The following is a 20,446-nucleotide window of genomic DNA, read 5'->3' on the forward strand; positions in this document are numbered from 1 at the left end:
TGCCCAGGGGTGCCCGCAGCAGTGCTGGCTGCCGAGTCTGGTCCCCAGAGAGGTGGATGTGCCGTGCTGCGTGCCCAGAGCTGCCTCCATCCCAAGGACTTGCTGGCATTTTGGGGCTGGGCTGACCATCCCGGTCTCCCTGCTGTCCCCCAGATCCTGACCCAGGAGGACTGGAACGTGGTGCTGTACAACGGCATGGCCTCCACCTCCTCCTGGGCCGCCCTCTACTTCGTGGCCCTCATGACCTTCGGCAACTACGTGCTCTTCAACCTGCTGGTGGCCATCCTTGTGGAGGGCTTTCAGGCGGAGGTGAGGAGGCAGGGAGAGGGGCTTCCAGGAGAAGGGGTTGCTGCCAGGAGGAGGGCGATGAGAAGCAAAAAGGGCTTTAGGTCGAGGGGAGGGGTGTGGGGGGCCTGCCAGGAGGTGAGGGATAGAGAAGGGAAACTGGCTTCCACGAGGAGGGGGCCTTCCAGAAGGAGCGGGGAGGCCAGGAGCCCAGCGGGGTGGGCAGGGATTGGTCTGGAGAGGCAGATTCCTCACCTACCTGCCCCGACCTTGGCAGTGAGATCATCCTCTGGGTCCTCCTGTCTACACCCCACCTCCCAGGCCAGCCCAGCCTTCCATCTGGCATGAGGGGTCACCACTCACAGGGCCCTCATCCCTGCCTTGTGCTTTGCGGGGTACAGGGTGATGCCAACAGATCCGACACGGACGAGGACAAGACATCGGTCCACTTCGAGGAGGATTTCCACAAGCTCAGAGAGCTCCAGACCACAGGTGCGTGTGGTCGGTGGGTGGTCCGGGTTCTGGTGGGTGGAGTACGCCGGGCTGCCTGGGCAGGGCTCCCAAGGGCAAGTCCTAGGTGGGAGGATTCCTGATCCTGGGAGCCTGGCAGCTTTAGGGGCCTGTTCCTCCCTCTGTTGCGCAGAGCTGAAGATGTGCTCCCTGGCCGTGACCCCCAACGGGCACCTGGAGGGACGAGGCAGCCTGTCCCCTCCCCTCATCATGTGCACAGCGGCCACACCCATGCCTACTCCCAAGAGCTCACCATACCTGGACGCAGCCCCCAGCCTCCCAGACTCTCGGCGTGGCAGCAGCAGCTCCGGAGACCCGCCCCTGGGAGACCAGAAGCCTCCGGTAGGGACCATCTCCTGCCCCAGCCCTTAGGCCCCTTCAGGTTTTCCCCACCTGGCTCCTTATGGCCTTCCCCAAACACGAGTGAGGGTCCCTCCCCACATGCCCATAAAGTCCCAACCCTGTGCAGAGACTGGGAAAGAGTGCTCTGGTTTCTGTAAACGGAAGCCGGGGCTGCTGTTCCGCGAGGCCGGTGTGAAGGGGCAGGCGTGGAACCTCTGTGCAGCCAACGGTCTAGCAGAGTACACAGCGCACAGCACGGGAAGACCCAAGGCAGCTGGGGGCAGAAGCGTGCCCCGGAAACAGACAGCAGGCCAGGCGGGGGTTCTGCTGCCACGAGAAGCAGCCCGATTCCCTTTACAGCCAGGGCATCTCTCTGGGTCCGGGGAACTGGAGGGGAGCAGTTTTGAAACGAACTCCAGGCAGTACCACCTGCAACAGTCACGGAGCATGGGAGTGAGGCAGACGCCCTAGCAGGGGAGGAAGCGGGGCAGATGTGAGGCTGAGCCACAGGCCCAGCTCCTGGGGATGCTGGGGCCACCTGCGCTTTGTCTGGTCCTGCACTGGTTCTGGCCCCTGACCCAGCAGAGCCCAGGGCCTCACCCCCGCAAGGCGGGCACCTTGACCCTCATGAGCTGTGCCTATGGTTGGCTCGGTGGGCCCCTAAAATCGCAGCCTCCACCGTGCTTCCCTGGCAGGACTGTCTATGTGTGAAATGATCCACGTATGGTTTGCACACAGTAGGTGCTCCATAAATGCCAACAGTTGGTGTTAATAGTGATGCCGTCAGGCCACTGACTCCCGCCACCCCCCAGGCCAACCTCCGAAGTTCTCCCTGCGCCCCCTGGGGCCCCAATGGTGCCTGGAGCAGCCGGCGTTCCAGCTGGAGCAGCCTGGGCCGTGCCCCCAGCCTCAAGCGCCGCAGCCAGTGCGGGGAACGTGAGTCCTTGCTGTCCGGCGAGGGCAAGGGCAGTACTGACGACGAAGCCGAGGACGGCAGGGCCACGCCGGGGCCCCGTGCCACCCCACTGCGGCGGGCCGAGTCCCTGGACCCACGGCCCCTCCGGCCGGCCCCCCACCCACCCACCAAGTGTCGCGACTGCAACGGGCAGATGGTGGCCCTGCCCAGCGAGTTCTTCCTACGCGTCGACAGCCACCGGGAGGATGCGGCCGAGCTTGACGACGACTTGGAGGATGTGAGTGCGTGGCCCTGGGCCCACAGCCGTCTCGCCTCCCTCTGTCTGGGGCAGGTTCCCTGAAGTGGGATTTGAGGTGGGATTCAGAGCATGGTGTTAACTGGGGAGGTTCAGAAGGGGAGAGAAGCAGGCCGGGCCAGGGAGGAATCCAGCAGCATTCAGGGATTCAGCCACAGCCGATCCCAGAGTCCCTGCCGTCTGGGGGCCGTGTCCTAGATGATCCATGTACAGCCTGCATACGGGGGCTGCGCCCTGCACCGTGGGTCAGCCACTGGCTGAGAGCTGCTGCCGAGGCAGGGCCAGGCATCCACTAGACTCTCAGGCTCCTGTGGGTCAAGGACCACTCCTCAGAGCCAGAGCCAGAGCCAGGGGCCCAAGAGCACCCACTTACCTGGCCCCGTGGACTCCCAGCATGGGTCACTCTGCCATCCCCAGGGTAGGGAAGGAGGCGGTTCTGTGCTACGGGCCCCAGAGGCCAGAAAGCCAGAGCCCAGAGGCCAGTGGGTGAGGAATGAGGATGGACAAGGCTGAGAAGGTGCCGGGAGGAGGGCTGGGAGGAGTGGCCGAGCTGAGTGCAGAGGGCCCTGGTGGGGGGCCAGGCAGGCAGGCACAGGGCTCTGAGAACCCGACTTCTCATCCCCCAGAGCTGCTGCTTCCGCCTGCACAAAGTTCTGGAGCCCTACAAGCCCCAGTGGTGCCGGAGCCGGGAGGCCTGGGCCCTCTACCTCTTCTCCCCACAGAACCGGTGAGGAGGCCGGGTCAGGAGGCTACATGGCTCGTGCCAGCCCACGGGACCCCCGCCCCCAGGTCCCCACTGGGCGGGGCTGGCACTTGGAGGATATTTCTGGGTGGGTCCCCCTTCTCAGACCACAGGGACCCGGGCTGAAGTGGAGACCTGGCCAGGGCTGTCCTGCGACCCCCATCCACTCCGCTGTCTGTGCCCGCCTCTCACCCGCTCCCGCCCACCCAGGTTCCGCGTCTCCTGCCAGAAGATCATCACGCACAAGATGTTTGATCACGTGGTCCTCGTCTTCATCTTCCTCAACTGCGTCACCATCGCCCTGGAGAGGCCTGACATTGACCCCGGCAGCACCGTGAGTCGGCCAACCCCATCGTCCCAGGCCACCGCGACCCCCAGGGAGGGACGGAGTGGACACAGCCCCCACCGTCCTCTCCCGGCAGGAGCGGGCCTTCCTCAGCGTCTCCAATTACATCTTCACGGCCATCTTCGTGGCGGAGATGATGGTGAAGGTACCGCAGGGCCCGGGGACTGCCCCTCGTTCCCAGGCCCCCATTCTGCCCTCATCCCCACCAGTTGCGTGCCAGCTTCCCAGATCCCCCAGGCCTGAGCCTGAGATCAGTGCCATTGGCCCTCCCCAGGTGGTGGCCCTGGGGCTGCTTTCGGGCGAGCACGCCTACCTTCAGAGCAGCTGGAACCTGTTGGACGGGCTGCTGGTGCTGGTGTCCCTGGTCGACATTGTCGTGGCCATGGCCTCGGCTGGTGGCGCCAAGATCCTGGGCGTTCTGCGCGTGCTGCGTCTGCTGCGGACCTTGCGGCCTCTGAGGTGGGGACCAGGGGCACCCCTGGGCTCCTGGGGCAACCCGGAAGCACAGTCCCCCGACGCCACTATCCATCACTGCTCTCGCAGTCCTGGGCTGTTCGCAGGCTGCCCAGTCAGCCCCACCTTGGGGCCTTTGCCAAGCTATGCCAGCGCCTGGCAGCTGCTGCCATGGATGACCGCAGTGTATCCTTCACTCTCTTCCAGGGTCATCAGCCGGGCCCCGGGCCTCAAGCTGGTGGTGGAGACGCTGATCTCGTCACTCAGGCCCATCGGGAACATCGTCCTCATCTGCTGCGCCTTCTTCATCATTTTTGGCATCTTGGGTGTGCAGGTGTGTGGCCCCCACGTGCCCCAGGGTCTGTCTTCCCAGTGTGGCTCCCAGCAGCACTGTTGTGGGACGGGGAGGGACAGCTCAGGCCTCACTCGCGCCCCAGGAGGCCCTCTGTGGGGTGGGGCACAGGCCGGGCCCTCCGCGGTGACCGCCGCACCCGTCAGCTCTTCAAAGGGAAGTTCTACTACTGCGAGGGCGGCGACACCAGGAACATCTCCACCAAGGCGCAGTGCCGGGCCGCCCACTACCGCTGGGTGAGGCGCAAGTACAACTTCGACAACCTGGGCCAGGTGGGCAGGCGGCGGCAGGAGGTGGGGGGGGGGTCTCCAGGACCCCCTGGAGCGAGAGGGCCAGCGACCCCAGCTCCAGCCCTCCTCAGGGACCCTGGCTCTGGCCCTCAGGCCCTGATGTCGCTGTTCGTGCTGTCGTCCAAAGACGGCTGGGTGAACATCATGTACGACGGGCTGGACGCCGTCGGTGTGGACCAGCAGGTGTGCACAGGCGGGTGGCCGGGTCACCTCAGGGTCTCCCCCGAGTGGCTGTCTTGGCTTCTGGGGACTCGTGGGGCCGTCCTGGGCAGGGCACCTGGGCGGGGACCCACCAGCTCTGTGCCGCAGCCCGTGCAGAACCACAACCCCTGGATGCTGCTGTACTTCATCTCCTTCCTGCTCATCGTCAGCTTCTTCGTGCTCAACATGTTCGTGGGCGTCGTGGTCGAGAACTTCCACAAGTGCCGGCAGCACCAGGAGGCGGAGGAGGCGCGGCGGCGTGAGGAGAAGCGGCTACGGCGCCTGGAGAGGAGGCGCAGGAGTAAGGCGCTCCCGGTGGCGGTGGCGGGTCGGTACCTGTGTGCCCACCGGGCCCTCCAGCCCTGCCTGCTCCAGCCCCAGCCTCCCCGAATGGCTCTGCACGCCACCCGCCTTGCCTGGGCCTGCATGGGGGCCGGGCCTTGGAGGGGCTGGCCAGAGAGGGCCGCTGGGGGAGCCCGCCACAGCAGGAGAGGAGGCGCCCCCAACCCCATCCCCAGTGCCCAAGGGGCAGGTTCCCCACCGAGTCCTTACTCCACAAGGAGCCAGCACAGCCCCCGAAACACGGGGCCTGAGGGAGAGCAGGGAGGGCTCCAGGCCCGAGTGCCCCCATGCCCTTAGCCCTCAGACCATCTCCTTGTCTTTCCAGGCACTTTCCCCAGCCCAGGTACCGGCCCTGCCCTGCATGCCTCAGGCCCCGCTCCTGCGGCCGCTGCTCGGGAAAGGGCGGGCATCCCAGGCCTGCTGGGGTCCTCCGCAGGGCGGGCACAGGCAGCTGGAGGTGCTGGGTGTGTGGCGCAGGGACGGGCTGCGCTCGCCCACTGGTGCCTGGGCTGCTGTGTGCATGCATGTGTGTGGCTGTGCCCGACTCCCAGTCTGCCTGCATCTCTGCCGTGCACCAGGACACTCAGAGCAACGAGGGGCCACCCATACCCCTGCAGGCCTGTGGCTGCCCTGTGTCCTTGCTGGTCCAGCCCGACTGTCCGCTGGCCCCCTCTGGCTGCCCAGGCTGCACCGAGTGCTTCCCGTGACTGCATGCTGGCCCGCAGAGCATGGGGGTCGGGCGGGGGGCGTATCCTGCTCTTCCAGGCCCTGGGCCAGTGGTCCCCACCCGTGTGTGGTTCTGTGGCCGAGGCGGGTGCTGGGGTGTGGTGGCAGCTCACGCCTTCACCTGCGGGAGCTCCTCCTTGTGCGTGGAGGGGCCCTGGAAGCCGAGCGTTCAGTGCACACCTGCCTGGGAGACACACGCAGATGGTGGGCACTGACTTCAGATGGTCTGGAGTCTGGCAGACCCTAGACCACAGCCCATGGCCTCTTGGATGATGGGGAGGGGAGGGACTTGGGCTGGTGGCCAGAGGGCAGGTCACGCTCTCGTCTCTGCTCCAGTGAGGCCTTGTGGGCCCGGGTCTCAGAGAGGGGCCCAGCCATGTGGTGTGCCAATCTGGGAGCTCCAGGAGGGCGGGGTGTGCCGGGCAGCCAGGTGGGATATGGGGAAGCCATCTCAGCTTCGGACCCACTCTTGGGGCCTGCCCAGGATGCGGCCGCATTGCTGAGGAGGTGGTTAGTCAGCGGCCTGCTCCAGCCCGGGCCTCCTGGCCTGGCCAGCTTCCCAGTGAGCTGCATCTCACCTAGAACAGGGTCCCTTCACTGAGTGAGTCCTTCTCCTCCAGTCTGACGTGAGCCCTGCCATGAGGCAGGGCCAGCCCCGTCTTCACATCTGAGCCTGGGCCCCCACTTCTCCCCTACATTTGGCCACCTGGGAAGAGAATGGGGTCTGCAGGAGCCTGGGGCAGCCCTCCCGCCTGGCGCTCACGGCCGCCCTCCCTGCAGAGGCCCAGCGCCGGCCCTACTATGCTGACTACTCGCCCACCCGCCGCTCCATTCACTCGCTGTGCACCAGCCACTATCTCGATCTCTTCATCACCTTCATTATCTGCGTCAATGTCATCACCATGTCCATGGAGCACTATAACCAACCAAAGGTGGGTGCGAGAGGGCCCTTCCTTCCCGCAGACCAGGGTGGCGAGGGGGCCCTTCCTTCCCCCACACCAGGGCGACAAGAGGGCCCTGGGGCTGGGACACCCCCAGTGGGGCAGCTAACAGCACGTACAACCCAGGACTGGCGCTCCGCTGAGCCCTCACTGGGGTTTGCATGGGGGATGTGGAGATTTTGTGTGAAAACAAGTCTTTCTTTTAACATTGATTGAAACTCCCCTCCCCCTGCCCTGGAGGCCCCTCCCCAGCCTGGCCGTGCGCGTCCCACCCGTGAGGAGGGGCTGGCAGGCCGTGCATGTCCCATCGTGAGGAGGCTGGCAGGAGACAGGAGGGCCTGAGATGGAGTTTCTCTTTACTCGGGTGCCCCTGTATCCTATCCTTTCCTCAGTGGAAGGACATGGTCCTCCCAGCCTTCCAGAGGAAGGAGGTAGTCTCGGTAGCAGTAAGCCTTTGAGGCTGAGCGGACTCAGCTCTGTGGAACGCATTTTGTGTGGAGCTGAGGATGGCCGTGGCCAGAAACCAGGAGCATGGGCTGGGAGGGGCAGGGTCTTCCCTCCCCAGAGGTTCGTCCTCAGAGGGTGGGGGGCTCCAGGGTCCATCCAGGCAGTGCCTCCCAGCCCAGCCCAGGCTGCATACCGTAGGTGCTCAGAGTTGGGCCCTGTGAGCCCATGTCCCCATGCCCCCGAGGTGCTCAGGTCGGTAGGGGACAGTTGGGAGGCCAGGACACTGCGGCCGGGGCGCACAGATGGCTGCAGCGTGTGAAGTGGGCAGGCAGCTCAGGGTGGCTTCCCGGACCGGAGACCGTGGCGTTCAGCTGGGCCTGTGGATGCTGGGAGAGTAGCTTTCACTCATTCACCTGGTCAGACGCTTCGAAGCACTGCCTGTGTGCTGGGCTGGAGGAGGGCCGAAGAGGCTCCCGGTGCCCAGGAAGGGGCTGCTGAGCTGACCTGGGAGCCTCCAGGGCCGGCCCCCGGGGTCACTCACAGGCGTGCAGAGTGGGAGCCAGGGGAAGAGGGGTGGCCCCAGCCCCACCTCAGCCAGCCCGACCCTCCACCCCCAGTCGCTGGACGAGGCCCTCAAGTACTGCAACTACGTGTTCACCATCGTGTTTGTCTTCGAGGCTGCGCTGAAGCTGGTGGCGTTTGGGTTCCGTCGGTTCTTCAAGGACAGGTGTGTGGGGCAGGGCCGTCTCGGGTTCTGGGGGCCCCTCGGGGCTCTAGAGGCTGGGGCAGGTGCGGCCGCAGGCTTTTCCAAAGGGGGGCAGAAGTGATGCTGCTGAGCCGAGGCAGGGACCCCGGGCGTGTGCGCTGAGCCTGCGGTCTCGCAGGTGGAACCAGCTGGACCTGGCCATCGTGCTGCTGTCACTCATGGGCATCACGCTGGAGGAGATAGAGATGAGCGCCGCGCTGCCCATCAACCCCACCATCATCCGCATCATGCGTGTGCTCCGCATCGCCCGGGGTAGGTGCCCGCGCGCCCGCCAGGTGCCCTCTGCGGGTGGAGGGTGGGGGCTCGGCCTTAGGTGGGAGTGAGGGTAGGCGCGACCAGGGTCCCCAGCCCAGCCCTGCTGACGCTCAGCTCCCGGCCCTAGTGCTGAAGCTGCTGAAGATGGCCACGGGCATGCGCGCCCTGCTGGACACCGTCGTGCAAGCCCTGCCCCAGGTAGGTGGAGCCCTCACCATCCTCAGCGCAGGCCCCACACGCGCCCCAAAGAGGAGGTTGCAGGGAGGGCCTCGCCGCCCCCGCTCTCCCTCATTTGTCTCTCTGGTCCCTCGGTTGTGCGACGGCTGAAGCCGTGTCCCTGCTGTGTGCAGTGGGTGGCTTGGCTGGGCTGGGAGAGGTGGATCCAGCCGCGGCCCTCTGGCCTCCGTCCTCTGGGCAAGACCCATAACTGGGGCCACCTGCCCAGTGCACTTCCAGAGGCAGGGGCTGTGGAGAGCCGGAGGGATCCAGGCAGAGTGCAGCAGGTGGCCAGGGCGGGTGTGTGTGCGCCCAGGACCACACCCAGGATGCAGGCGTCAGCCACAGGCCTGGCTCCCCCTCAGAGCCCACATGGGCCCAGCCTCCCTGCTTCCTGTGCCCCTGGCCCCTGCCCAGATCCTCTCTGGCCTCCACAGCCAAGAGACCCAATGCAGTGTCCTGTCCATAGTCTCTAGTACACCTGTCCAACCCTCGTGTCCATCTATCCACCAGCCCAGCCACGTTCCCAGCCACCCGCCACCCCCATGGCTGCCCATGCACCTGGCACCTCCTCTTCCCAGTCATTTCCCGTCTCTGTGCCATCTGTCAGTTGCCCCCTGCCTGTCTTCTGCCTCCCACCTCAGCCGTCCCCACTCACCCTGTCCTCAGCGGTGTGCCTAGCTTCATCCGAGTAACACTCCCGAGGGCCCGGTGCCGCTTCACCAGGTGCTCAGCTGTGCAGAGGAGGGACGTGGAGTAGGGCAGGCCTGGCCAGCCTTGGAGGGTGCGCCGCCCGGCGGGGCAGTGTGTGTAGATGCTGAGGCTGGTGGGGTGGTCCACAGGAGAGCTGTGGCAGGGGAGGGGTGAGGCCCAGGCCACCTGCCAGGACCCCTCAGTCAGCCGCGTGCCGGCCTGGGCCCCGCCATGGAATCTCTGAGGTAGCCCCTGAACAGGGTGGGCCAGAGCCCTGGGGGAACCTGCTGGGCAGAGAGTGTGGAGTGGGCTCTGGGCCAGAGGCTGATGCTCAGGGGGAGGGCGCAAAGAGAGAAGCCAGTGTGGGCGAGCATGGAGGGGTAGGTTGTGTCTGTCTACCTGGTGAGACCATGGAGCCCCGAAAGGGGCGTGGGGCTGAGGAACGGGGGTCCCCGCCCAGCTCTGGGAACTTGCTTCCACTTGGCCTGGAAGAGGGTGGGCCGGTGGGGCCTGGTGGCTGAGGCGCCGAGTGCCCTGCAGCATGGGCTGAGGCCTCCCTGCCCGCCTGCCTGACCCGGCTCTGCTTCTCTCTCATGTAGGTGGGCAACCTGGGCCTTCTTTTCATGCTCCTGTTTTTTATCTATGCTGCGCTGGGAGTGGAGCTGTTCGGGAGGCTGGGTGAGTGGCCCCTGCGCCCTCCTCCTGGCACACACGGGGTCCTGATAGGCACCCCCGTGCCCGTCTACTCACAACGCAGTCACATGCCTGCGAACAGTGCGGGGCCTGATGGGGGCCACACACCCGCTGGGCGTCCTCACTCGGGCCTGCGTCTGAGCCTTTTCTGCACGAGGCCGAGGCTCCTATGTTGACGCAGAGGCCTGCACCCAGGCTTGTGACACGTATGCAGACGTGCACACAGGAACAGACACAGGGATGCCTGCCACACACGAGGGGAAGCGAGTAGACGTGGAGACGTGCACGCACAAACATCTAGAAACACGCGCCGCCATCCCTAATGCCACGTGGTCCCCGGAGACAAATGCTGGCTGTGTCCCCTCGCCTGGTGGCTGTAGCCTCCTGAGGCCCCCACCCAGGCCTCAGCCTCGGCCCAGGCTGGGCGGGGCAGGCAGGGACCCTCCTTAGATGGCCCAGCCCTGCCCCTACCGGGTCCCACTTCAGACAGCCCAGTCCCTGCCAGGTCCCTCCCCCGAGCCCCGTTCTGACAGGTGTGACGTTGTCACAGTCCAGCATCTGTCCACCGGGCAAGCTTGATTCTGGTCAGCCGGCCCCCACATGCCCCCCACCACGCACAGTCCCAGACACAGACAATGATGTTTCTTCCACGGTTTGGGGTTGCAGCTGCCAGGCCTGATGAGTCCCAGCCAAGGTGCGGCAGCAGAGGCCTCAGCCCAGGGGCTCCGGCCTCACACCCAGGGTCAGCCTCTCCTGGGCAGGTCAAACCACCGGGGCCTCGTCATCCACATCCTCTGGCCTGACCCCGCCTCTGGGCTCCCCAGGGAGCATGTGGAGGCTGGGTGTGTGTCCCGCCTCCACCCAGAGCAGGCGCGGCTGACCGGGCGGGGTGTCCCTCCCTTCAGAGTGCAGTGAAGACAACCCCTGCGAGGGCCTGAGCAGGCACGCCACCTTCAGCAACTTCGGCATGGCCTTCCTCACACTGTTCCGCGTGTCCACGGGGGACAACTGGAACGGGATCATGAAGGTACCTGCCATGGCCGTGACCCTGGTACCTGGCAACCCCAGTGGTGTTTCAGGTTTTCCCAGGACTGGGCCGGGTCCGTCCTTGCCGGGCAGGGGGAAGGGCACGGCACTCCCAGGGCGGTGCCCACAGGTGGGTGTGGACCCCAGCCTGCAGCTGCCCCCCGCCGCAGGACACGCTGCGCGAGTGCACCCGCGAGGACAAGCACTGCCTGAGCTACCTGCCGGCGCTGTCGCCCGTCTACTTCGTGACCTTCGTGCTGGTGGCCCAGTTCGTGCTGGTGAACGTGGTGGTGGCCGTGCTCATGAAGCACCTGGAGGAGAGCAACAAGGAGGCACGCGAGGATGCAGAGTTGGACGCCGAGATCGAGCTGGAGCTGGCGCAGGGCCCCGGGGGTGCACGCCGGGTGGATGCAGACAGGCCTCCCTCGCCCCAGGAGAGTCCGGGCGCCAGGGACACCCCAAACCTCCTTGTCGCACGCAAGGTGTCCGTGTCCAGGATGCTCTCACTGCCCAACGACAGCTACATGTTCCGGCCTGTGGTGCCTGCGGCGGCGCCCCACCCCCGCCCGCTGCAGGAGGTGGAGATGGAGACCTATGGGGCCAGCACCCCCCTGGGTACGGCAGCCGGTGGGGCCAGCAGGAAGACGTGGACTGAGTGGGAAGCAGGACAGGGCAGTGAGAGGGAGGATGGCCGGACAGGGAGGAGGATGGGGCAGGCCAGGGTGGGGCAGGAGGGAGGGTGGGTGGGAAGGAGGATGGGGGCAGGCAGGAGGGAGGATGGGGGCCAGGCCGGGGAGGCCGGGTGTGGGCAGATGAGGGGACGACTGGGTGGGCAGGTGAGAGGGAGGACGGATCGGGCCGGGGCTGGCCAGGAAGGAGGATGGTGGCAGGTTGGGGGAGGACGGGGTAGGTGGAAGCCGGGCGGGAAGGAGGGTGGGGGCAGGTTGGGGGAGGACGGGGTGGGTGGAAGCTGGGCGGGAAGGAGGGTGGGGGCAGGTTGGGGGAGGACGGGGTGGGTGGAAGCTGGGCGGGAAGGAGGGTGGGGGCAGGTTGGGGATGGACGGGGTGGGTGGAAGCCGGGCGGGAAGGCAGGGGCAGAGTTGCCAGCTTAGATTCTCCCCTGCCCCAGGCTCCGTGGCCTCTGCACACTCGCCGCCCGTGGAGTCCTGTGCCTCCCTCCAGATCCCATTGGCTGTGTCGTCTCCAGCCAGGAGCAGCGAGACCCTCCACGCCCTGTCCCCTCGGGGCACAGCCCGCTCCCCCAGCCTCAGCCGGCTGCTCTGCAGACAGGTAGGAGAAGCTGTTGCCTGCAGTGGAGGCTGGCGGGGGTGGGGGGCTTACAGGGATGCCCTCTCTCATCTGAAGGACCAGCAGATGAGGACAAGGCCCAGGGAGGGTGGCACTGGGTCCTTGGGGCTCTAAAGTTTTCTGCCTGCTGCTTGGTGGATCTCGGAGCATTGGGCCCAGGTGGGTCTTCAGGCCTGTGAGCCTGTCTGTGGCTACAGAGCTCCTGGCTACGGGGACCCGAATCTTCTTGGAACCACAGCCTCAGGCCCCAGGGTGGGCAAACAGCAGTTTCTCAGGCCCACCCCATGACAGGCAGACGGCAATTTTCCAGGCCCCATGTGGGCGTGTGTCCCATGGTGGGCAGACAGCGGCTTCTCCGGTCCTGGCTTGTGCTCAGATGTCCCAGCCTCACCCACTTGCAGCCTCAGCTCCTCTTCCTGCCTCTCCCTGCCTCTTGCTGCCCAGTGCAAGACCCCCGTTCTGCATGGGAGCAGTTAGGAGAGCCCCATCCTGGGGGTGCCCAGCTGGGCTGCTGGTGTCCCGGAGTGGGGAGGTAGCCTCAGCTCTGTGCCCCTGGGGGCCGTGGCATCTGTGCCTGCAGAGTAGCGGGTACAGGCTTTCCCCAGGAGCCTCACAGGTCAGGAGTGAGACTGGGATGTCCACACCAGTGGCTTCCAGCCCCATCTCGAGGGTCAGGAGCCACCCAGGGGACCTGCCCACGTTGGCCTCTCTAGGACCTGGATGGTGAGGGGTCCCCGGGCCCCGGCCACCGATAGGGCTCTCCCAGGTTCGTGCTCCTCCCTTTGCCTCCACATCCTACAGGAGGCTGTGCGCGCTGATTCCTTGGAAGGGCAGATTGACGGCCCTAGGGACACCCTGGACCCTGCGGAGACTGGCGAGAAAACCCTGGTGAGGCCGGTGTCCCAGGGGGGCTCCCTGCAGTCTCCCCCACGCTCCCCACGGCCCGCCAGCACCCGCACCCGGAAGCACACCTTCGGACAGCGCTGCGTCTCCAGCCGGACGGCAGCCCCGGGCGGAGAGGAGGCCGAGGCCTCGGATCCAGCCGACGAGGAGGTCAGCCACATCACCAGCTCCGCCCGCCCCTGGCAGCCCGCGGCCGAGCCCCAGGGCCCCGAAGCCTCTCCCGTGGCCGGCGGCGAGCGGGACCTGCGCAGGCTCTACAGCGTGGACGCTCAGGGCTTCCTGGACAAGCCGGGCCGCGCGGACGAGCAGTGGCGGCCCTCGGCGGAGCTGGGCAGCGGGGAGCCTGGGGAGGCCAAGGCCTGGGGCCCCGAGGCCGAGCCCGCTCTGGGTGCGCGCAGAAAGAAGAAGATGAGCCCCCCCTGTATCTCGGTGGAGCCCCCGGCGGAGGATGAGGGCTCCGCGCGGCCCCCTGCAGCGGAGGGCGGCAGCACCACCCTGAGGCGCAGAACCCCGTCCTGTGAGGCCACCCCTCACAGGGACTCCCTGGAGCCCACGGAGGGCTCAGGCACCGGAGGGGACCCTGCAGCCAAGGGGGAGCGCTGGGGCCAGGCCTCCTGCCGGGCCGAGCACCTGACCGTCCCCAGCTTTGCCTTCGAGCCGCTGGACCTCGGGGGCCCCAGTGGAGATCCTTTTTTGGACGGTAGCCACAGCGTGACCCCAGAACCCAGAGCTTTCTCTTCAGGGGCCATAGTGCTCCTGGAACCCCCAGAAACAGACCCTCCCATGCCCGTCAGTGACCCCCCAGAGAAGAGGCGGGGGCCGTACCTCACAGTCCCCCAGTGTCCTCTGGAGAAACCAGGGTCCCCCTCAGCCACGCCTGCCCCAGGGGATGGTACAGATGACCCCGTGTAGCTCGGGGCTTGGTGCCGCACAGCGCTTTGGCACTGGGGTCTGGGGGCCCCGCTGGGGTGGTGGCCCAGGCGGAGCCGTGCGTGGACCCTGACTTGGGTCCCGTCGTGAGCAGAGAGGCCCGGGGAGGATGACAGCCCAGGCCCTGGTTCTCTGCCCAGTGAAGCAGGAGTGGCTGCTGGGCCCCGCGAGCCCCCATCCGTTCTGGTTCGGGCTTCTTGGAGTTTTGCTGCCAGCCGAGGCTGTGTGGGCAGCTGGGTCAACGTCCCGTCGTGAGAGAAGCTGTGTTTGTGGGACGAAGACCAGGCACCCGCCAGAGAGGGGAAGGTACCAGGCTGCGTCCTCTCAGGCTGCGCATTGTTACAGGACACTCACTGGGGGCCTGGGCCCTTGCCGGCAGCAGGTGCGGCCACCGCGGCCCAAGGCCACCTTCACTCACAGTCTGAGTTCTTGTCCGCCTGTCACGCCCTCACCACCCTCCCCTTCCAGCCACCACCCTTTCCGTTCCGCTCGGGCCTTCCCACAAGCGTCCTGTGACTCTGGGAGATGGTGACGTCACATCACTAAGGAGCCGACTCCGTGGAGTAACGCGCCCGGCACCGACGCATATCGGGCCTCCCCTCCCTCTGGGGGCTTTGGCCGCGAGATTCCCGTTGACACCTTTGTTTTGTGTGCTTTTAAATTCAGGTTAAATGTTGCAATAATCTGATGCGGAAGACTCAGCTTCTCAAGGGAGAGGGAGGGGGCGGAGCGGAATAAATAGTAACTTATTTAAGAAATGCGCTTGGGTTCCTGCCATCGGTCAGGCGGGGAAGGGAGCGCCGTCCCCAGGCGGGCGCAGCAGGCACTTGGCCAGCAAGACACAGGAGACTACCAGAAGGAAGAGTCCGGGGAGGAAGAAACCAGCCAGGAGGGGGAGCCTGGGGTACCCAGACCCTGGGCCCCCTGACGCTGTGGTGTGGCGGCGGATCCAGCTCACATAGGCGGGGACACGGGTGTAGACCCCTGGCCTGTTGGGGCGGCCGCAGCCCTCACCCCAGCTCACAATGCCAGCCTGCACCCAGGCACCGTTCACCTGGCAGACCAGGGGCCCCCCGGAGTCATCCTGAGGACAGAGAAGGCGAGCATGGGGAGCCGAGAAGGTGGGGAGCCCCTCCCTGGGCTGCACCCACCCCCGTCCTCTGTCACGGCCTGGCAGGCTCACCTGGCAGGCATCCCCGGGGCCCTGGGCGCACAACATGTCGGGCCGAAGAATGCTGCCCCCAGGGCCAGGGTAGTCCCGGCGGCAGGTCTCTGTGTCCACCACCGAGACTTCTACCTCCTGAAGGCTGTAGGGGGGTGGCAGAGGCTCTGGGGTGGGGGAGACAGGCTTCAGGGAAGGTTGGAGCATCAGGCCCTGCCCTGGGGGGATGGGAGACCTTGCCAGACACAAGTCCAATGCCACTGTGACCCTCGTCATGGCACGTGGGTTGTGATCTGATGTTTGGCCGCTGCTCTGGACCCACACGATAGGCTTTGAAAAAGGACAGCCGACGGGGGCGGCCTTGGCCGGGTGTGCAGGCCACCAGGAGCAGGTGGTGGCATCAGCGTCCCTCAGGCCAGCTCTCTTCCAGCTGCCCTTGCCTCCCTCCATCCCAGCATCCCCACACAGGCTCCTCACCTCCCTCCCGCGTGTAGCCCCAGCCAGTCACCCAGCACCGGCTCCCAGGGCGGAAGTCATCTGAGGCCTCCGGGAGGCAGACGGGCAGGATCCGGCTGGAGAGGGTCACGGGGACACTGAGTTGCACCAGGGCGATGTCCCCGCTGGACCCCGGCGGTCCCGAGGGGCTGGAGTGCAGGATGATCTGCCTCACGGTGGAGAAGTGGGGAGACAGAGTGATCTCCAGCTCCCCCAGGTGCACCTGGTAATCGGAAGAGTTCAGGGACCTGGGAGGGAAGGTGGGTGGGTGTTGCGGGCATCAGTGCCCTGAGAGGGGCCGGCTGCAGAGGCCGGAGGTGAGCATCGGCCCTGCCCAGACCCCACCCCTGCGGGCATCTGAAGCCCAGCTCTTCCCTCCTGGGCTCGGGACACACACAGCCTGGGCAGTGGCCTCGCCCTCCAGGGTCCAAGGACCACGGCAGCACCTTGGGGTTCCTGCCAGCGCCCGGAAAAGCCAGCAGCACACCCGAGACCAGCAGGGGCTGGTCAGGAGACAGATTGCAAGCTCAGTTTCACATGAAGAGACAGCGGCGGGGGCGCGGGAGGGAGCCGTCGGTCCCTAGAGGTGAGCAGAGACCGGCAGAACCTCACAGAGAGTGGGCAGCCAGCTCCTCCCTTTCCACTGGAAGGAAACAGGCTCAGAGTTCCCAAGCCTCAGAGTGAGTGAAGACCCGGTGGAGGCCTGTGCGCTGGCGTAGGCCCCACTCAGGCCTGGACGTTCAGAGTGCCCCTGCCCAGCCAGACTCACCCGGAGAAGCAGTGGGCAGCTGTGAGCACCCACTGGGGACTGAGCAGGGACCCGCCACACACGTGCACCCTCCGCAGGCGGAGGCTGGCCTGCCATGGCCATGCGCCGGCCCGGGCAGCGTGGCCCCCCACGATCCGGCCTCCTACACCCGAATGCTGCGGCTGGCCACACCCTAAGTCGAAGGAGGAAGGGGTGGCTGGTGGGGATCCCAAGAAACCCACTGTGCTTCCTCCAGGGAGCCTTCCCTGACCACACCTGCCTTCTCGGGGACTTCGCTCTTCAGCTCCCCCATCTGCCGGCCTTTCCCCGCAAGCCTCGCGGGTGCAGCGGAAATGACAGCCAGCAGCCGTGAGCGCGCCCGGTGCGCAGGCTGCGGTTTGTAAGTGCCGTGCTCCACAAACTAACCAGGGCTCCCTGGGCAGCTAGAAAGGGGCTCAGAGAACGGTGGAGCCCCCGAGAAGGCCGGGAGTGGCTGCCTGGTGGGCAGTTTTCCTTCAGGGGAGATGGAGATGTTCGGAGCTGGATAGAACGGGGGGGGGGGGGGTGGGTACACGGCACTGTCCGAGGTGCTCAGGGTCTCTGAACTGGACACTTGATAATGTAATTTTATCTCCTGTGAACTTCACCTCAGAAAATTAGAAAGAAATTAGGAGGAAGTCGGCTTGAGGCCCACCGGCCGCACTTGGGGCCGCCTGAGCTGGATAATTTTGCTGGCAATGGAGTGTGGGCACTCGGCTGCATGGAAGGGAAGCTGGGATGTAGACAGACGTAGAGATTTATAGACAGGGAGAGGGTCTGGGGGTGGGGCGTGGGCTCTCCTGCACAGCAAAGCCCCCAGCTGGCTCCTGGGCCACAGTGGGGACCCTGCGGGGAGGAAGTTCAAGGAGGGCCAGGTGGCTTTCATGGCCTCAAAGCATCTCCCAAGGTACAAACTGACCGCAGTGGTGGGGGAGACGGCCCCGGCAGCAGACCCCGGCCAGCCTCCCTCAACCGAGAGATGTGAGCGGAAACCACCTGACAAACCATGGCCTCCCCAGTGGGACCCCCAGGGAAGGAGAGGGTCGTCTCCGAGGCCCCCCTGCCAGGCCTTGCCTGCACCCACCCCCTCACCGCACACCTGTTGGAGACGTACCTGGCTGCAAAGCCCTGAGGGACACACCTGTGGGAAAGAGACGGAGGGCCCAGGATGGAGGGGGCTGCCGAGGGGAGGGGTGCGCAGGCTCCAGAGGCCCCTGCCCGACACCTGCCGGGCCTCAGGGTGACACTGGGGTGGGCCCTGGCCCTGAGCAGAGGGGCCCGGCCTGGTGAGGCTGGGTTAGCCGCTGTCTCACTGGCCCGGGGCTGGGTGGAACCAGCCATGGGCCATAAACAGCAGCTGGAGGCCGGGAGTTTGGCCTCAGGCCTGGGCCTCCTCCCCACCCTCCAGGTCCTGCTCGGGGGAGAAATCACCAGTATTCTGGGTCCTGGGACTCCCGGCACCCCCAACTCCCACCCGCGCCTCCCTCCTGCCTCTGTCCCCAGGCACGGACAGCCGGGCCTCCAGCCAGGGGTGCAGTCTCCTCAGAGGAGACACGGGGCCCCACAGGGTGGGGGCTCAGCGTGTTCCTCCCTCCCTCAGGCCAGCCGCCAGTTTCACCCCCACCAGGGATCCAGGCTGGAAGCAGATGCCCCCCCATCCTCATACCCAGGCCAGGTCACCCACCGGGCACAGCCAGGAACAGCAGGAGGCCACGGGCCCCGAGGGCCATGGTGTCTGCCCACTGTAGGGAGAAGGAGGAGGGCCCGCCTGACCCTTGGACCTGCTGGGCGTGGGGGATAGGGGTGGCCACACGCCTGCTGTCAGGCAGGGCGGGAGGATGGAGGAGGCGGGAGCTCCACAGACGGCCCCACCTGTTCCTTCTGCACATCTCCTAAGAAGGGGCGTCACCTCCATTTATCCCATGTGGATGCCACAGCCCTGGCACCAAGTGGCCGGCAAGGCCCAAGGGCACAGTGGTGAAGGACAGAAAGCAAGCACCACTTCTCACCCTATGTCTGCTCCGGGGCCAGGGCTGAGGGAGAGGTAAGTGTCCCTATCAGTGCCGCCCCCTCCAAGAAGCCGTCCCTGGTTCACTGGCCGCCTCTCCTTCATCCTCTGGGAGCCCAGGCCTCGGGGTTCCTCAGGAGGGTCCCAATCAAGGCCCAGCAGCCCCATGGAGACAGCTCAGGCCCTCGTGACAGCCACCCTCTGAGAAGTCCCTGTCCCTACATCCGGGAGCAGGTCCCGTGCTCGCTCGGCAGATCAGATAGGCGCCGTTTCGCTGCCCAGCCTGGACTGGCCCTTCCTAACCGTCCTGGCCGCCCCAGCCTGATGACCCAGCTGATAAGGGGCCCTGGGCAGTGCCCGGGACTTTCCTGCCCCCCTCCCCAGATCCAAATCACAGGCCGGGCTGGAGGGTCCGCCTGAGACCCTCGAGGTCAGGGATCCCCTCTTTGATGTGGGGAACTGAGGCACGGGGGTGAAATTGCCTGACCACCCACCAGGGTGTGGCCTCCTGGGCACAGACTTGGCCTCCTGCACGCCAGCGCGGGGGGCAGCCAAGGCTCTGAACTGTAGGCTCAGTGTTTTTCCTGGTGACGAATAAGGACAACACCAGCCTCTCCCTTCGCGTGCGGGGCCAGCAGCGCACCCACGACCGGGCACCCTCCTCCCTCACGGCGGCCGCACACCTGATGGCAGGGGCACACCTGGAGGGGTTGCCTTGGGGGAGGCAGGACAGTCCCATCCCACACAAGGGAGCAGAGTCTGAGCCACCAGTCCGTGGCCCAGGGCACCCCTACCCAGGGTGATGTCATCCAGTGGGGAGGAGACTGAGGGGCCAGGGTCTTCATGGAACCAGGTCCTCTAGTCCTGACCTCGAGGGCTGTCCCCAGGTCCCCACAGGCGGAGATTTCGGGGCCCTCACCTGTCCCAACTCAATTCACCTGCAGCACTGGGGACCCCGTGTCTCTGCCTGTGCCCCAGCACGCCGCTCCCAGCAGTGTGTGCCACACCACCCAGATTCCAGGCCTGCTGGGGAGAAGGAAGCTCCACACACCATCCCGTGAGCCCCACATTCCTGTGATGTGGTGCCTTCCCCACCCCGTCAGACAGGAGAGCCAACTGAGGAACAGGGAGGGGGCCTGGCCCTGGCAGTGGCCTCCAGCATGGTGGGGTCTCCTGTAACCCAGGACCCTGGGAGACCTGGGGTTGCTTCTGTCTACAGTAACCTGGCCACCTGGGCGCTGTCCCCTCAGTAGGAACCCTGGACCCCCCACTCGCCCTCCACCTCACACCCCCGGGGACAGGGAACCAGGGCCTCCTGCCAGCAGCCACATGGGTGATCTTGGAGCAGGTCACCCCGTCCCAGTCAAAACGCAGGTGGCTGCAGCCGTGGCCAATGGCCTGCCTGCCGCATCCTGAGAGACCCTTCCTGTTGAAGCTGACGCTCACTTCCGCCAGTGTCACTGGGCTGAGCTTCGGTGAGCTTCCCAGGAATCTTTGATCTAATTTGGAAGCTCTGGGACTGGAGCCTGCCCCGCCCCCTCCACCTAGTGGCCGGCCCCTGCTGTCCACCTTCCCTTACACCGGAAACCCCGGGTCCGTGTTGCTTCCCTTCAGGGTCTCATGCCTCCGACTCCCACCCCGCAAAACCGTCGCTGGGCGTGCGGAAGTGCTTCTAGGGGCTCAGTGCTCACTGGGAGTCACCCCGTGCTGTCCCTGTGATCCCTAGAAGGTGGGATGGGCCAGAGGGAGGAAGGAGGGCTGGAGTTCCAGATCCATCTTCATAAACAAGACGCTGGGCCTGCAGGACAGGAGCCGAGGGATGGGCTCCTGGTGCCCCTCTGTCCCCGCCCTCCAGGGGCTGCAGAGACAGAGGTCACGTGGGACTGAACAGGGCACTGGGAGTCGAGTACACCCCTTTCGAGGACAGAGGTCATTTGCAGAGATCCGGCCGACTGAATGCACATCTCTGCATCTGACACTTGGAAGGAAAGAATGAATGTTTTCTTAGAGATTTTT

General features: G+C 66.0%; 2 protein-coding genes across 17 annotated transcripts in view; one reads left to right on the plus strand and one right to left on the minus strand.

Moving 5' to 3' along the window:
- The window catches only part of CACNA1H (calcium voltage-gated channel subunit alpha1 H), a 68,561-nt gene extending 53,825 nt beyond the window's left edge, over nucleotides 1-14,736 (plus strand). For 2 of the 13 annotated variants that reach the window (XM_065537271.2, XM_065537276.2), the window contains 21 exons: nucleotides 154-309; nucleotides 687-777; nucleotides 929-1,137; nucleotides 1,950-2,330; nucleotides 2,975-3,075; nucleotides 3,301-3,424; nucleotides 3,513-3,581; nucleotides 3,711-3,895; nucleotides 4,097-4,223; nucleotides 4,388-4,513; nucleotides 4,625-4,714; nucleotides 4,841-5,060; nucleotides 6,581-6,732; nucleotides 7,806-7,915; nucleotides 8,073-8,206; nucleotides 8,337-8,407; nucleotides 9,718-9,796; nucleotides 10,717-10,838; nucleotides 11,008-11,452; nucleotides 11,967-12,127; nucleotides 12,947-14,736. In XM_065537271.2, coding sequence (XP_065393343.1) covers nucleotides 154-309; nucleotides 687-777; nucleotides 929-1,137; nucleotides 1,950-2,330; nucleotides 2,975-3,075; nucleotides 3,301-3,424; nucleotides 3,513-3,581; nucleotides 3,711-3,895; nucleotides 4,097-4,223; nucleotides 4,388-4,513; nucleotides 4,625-4,714; nucleotides 4,841-5,060; nucleotides 6,581-6,732; nucleotides 7,806-7,915; nucleotides 8,073-8,206; nucleotides 8,337-8,407; nucleotides 9,718-9,796; nucleotides 10,717-10,838; nucleotides 11,008-11,452; nucleotides 11,967-12,127; nucleotides 12,947-13,960 — 4,167 coding nt within the window. In that variant the 3' untranslated portion in view covers nucleotides 13,961-14,736. Of the gene's footprint in view, nucleotides 1-153; nucleotides 310-686; nucleotides 778-928; nucleotides 1,138-1,949; nucleotides 2,331-2,974; nucleotides 3,076-3,300; nucleotides 3,425-3,512; nucleotides 3,582-3,710; nucleotides 3,896-4,096; nucleotides 4,224-4,352; nucleotides 4,514-4,624; nucleotides 4,715-4,840; nucleotides 5,061-5,399; nucleotides 5,418-6,580; nucleotides 6,733-7,805; nucleotides 7,916-8,072; nucleotides 8,207-8,336; nucleotides 8,412-9,717; nucleotides 9,797-10,716; nucleotides 10,839-11,007; nucleotides 11,453-11,966; nucleotides 12,128-12,946 lie in introns of those variants that run through there. The other 11 variants (XM_065537272.2, XM_065537274.2, XM_074028483.1 and 8 more) reach the window with 11 other exon arrangements.
- TPSG1 (tryptase gamma 1) lies at nucleotides 14,619-18,192 on the minus strand. 4 transcript variants are annotated; one of them, XM_005590828.4, is made up of 6 exons: nucleotides 18,107-18,192; nucleotides 17,537-17,563; nucleotides 16,405-16,576; nucleotides 15,618-15,883; nucleotides 15,162-15,307; nucleotides 14,619-15,062 (listed from the first exon to the last, which is right to left on the minus strand). In XM_005590828.4, exons 1-6 carry the CDS (start codon nucleotides 18,150-18,152, stop codon nucleotides 14,760-14,762), a joined length of 960 nt encoding a protein of 319 aa, XP_005590885.4. In that variant the 5' UTR covers nucleotides 18,153-18,192; the 3' UTR covers nucleotides 14,619-14,759. The 4 variants fall into 4 exon arrangements, with proteins under 4 accessions (XP_005590885.4, XP_045238806.2, XP_065393350.1 ...); XM_045382871.2 differs by having other exon boundaries at nucleotides 14,661-15,062; nucleotides 15,162-15,358; XM_065537278.1 differs by having other exon boundaries at nucleotides 14,661-15,307.
- Nucleotides 18,193-20,446: the final 2,254 nt, after the last annotated feature.

Source organism: Macaca fascicularis, chromosome 20, assembly GCF_037993035.2.
Source record: "Macaca fascicularis isolate 582-1 chromosome 20, T2T-MFA8v1.1".
In the NCBI taxonomy this organism is placed as follows: domain Eukaryota; kingdom Metazoa; phylum Chordata; class Mammalia; order Primates; family Cercopithecidae; genus Macaca; species Macaca fascicularis.

Excerpts from the sequence above, each read along its gene's own strand:
- TPSG1 (XM_065537277.1), bottom strand. The coding sequence starts at position 18,152 with ATGGCCCTCGGGGCCCGTGGCCTCCTGCTGTTCCTGGCTGTGCCCG. Across the intron at positions 17,564-18,106 it reads GCTGTTCCTGGCTGTGCCCG|GTGTGTCCCTCAGGGCTTTG; the intron begins GTGGGTGACCTG and ends TCTTTCCCACAG. Across the intron at positions 15,359-15,617 it reads GGGCTACACGCGGGAGGGAG|GGCAGGGCCTGATGCTCCAA; the intron begins GTGAGGAGCCTG and ends CCATCCCCCCAG.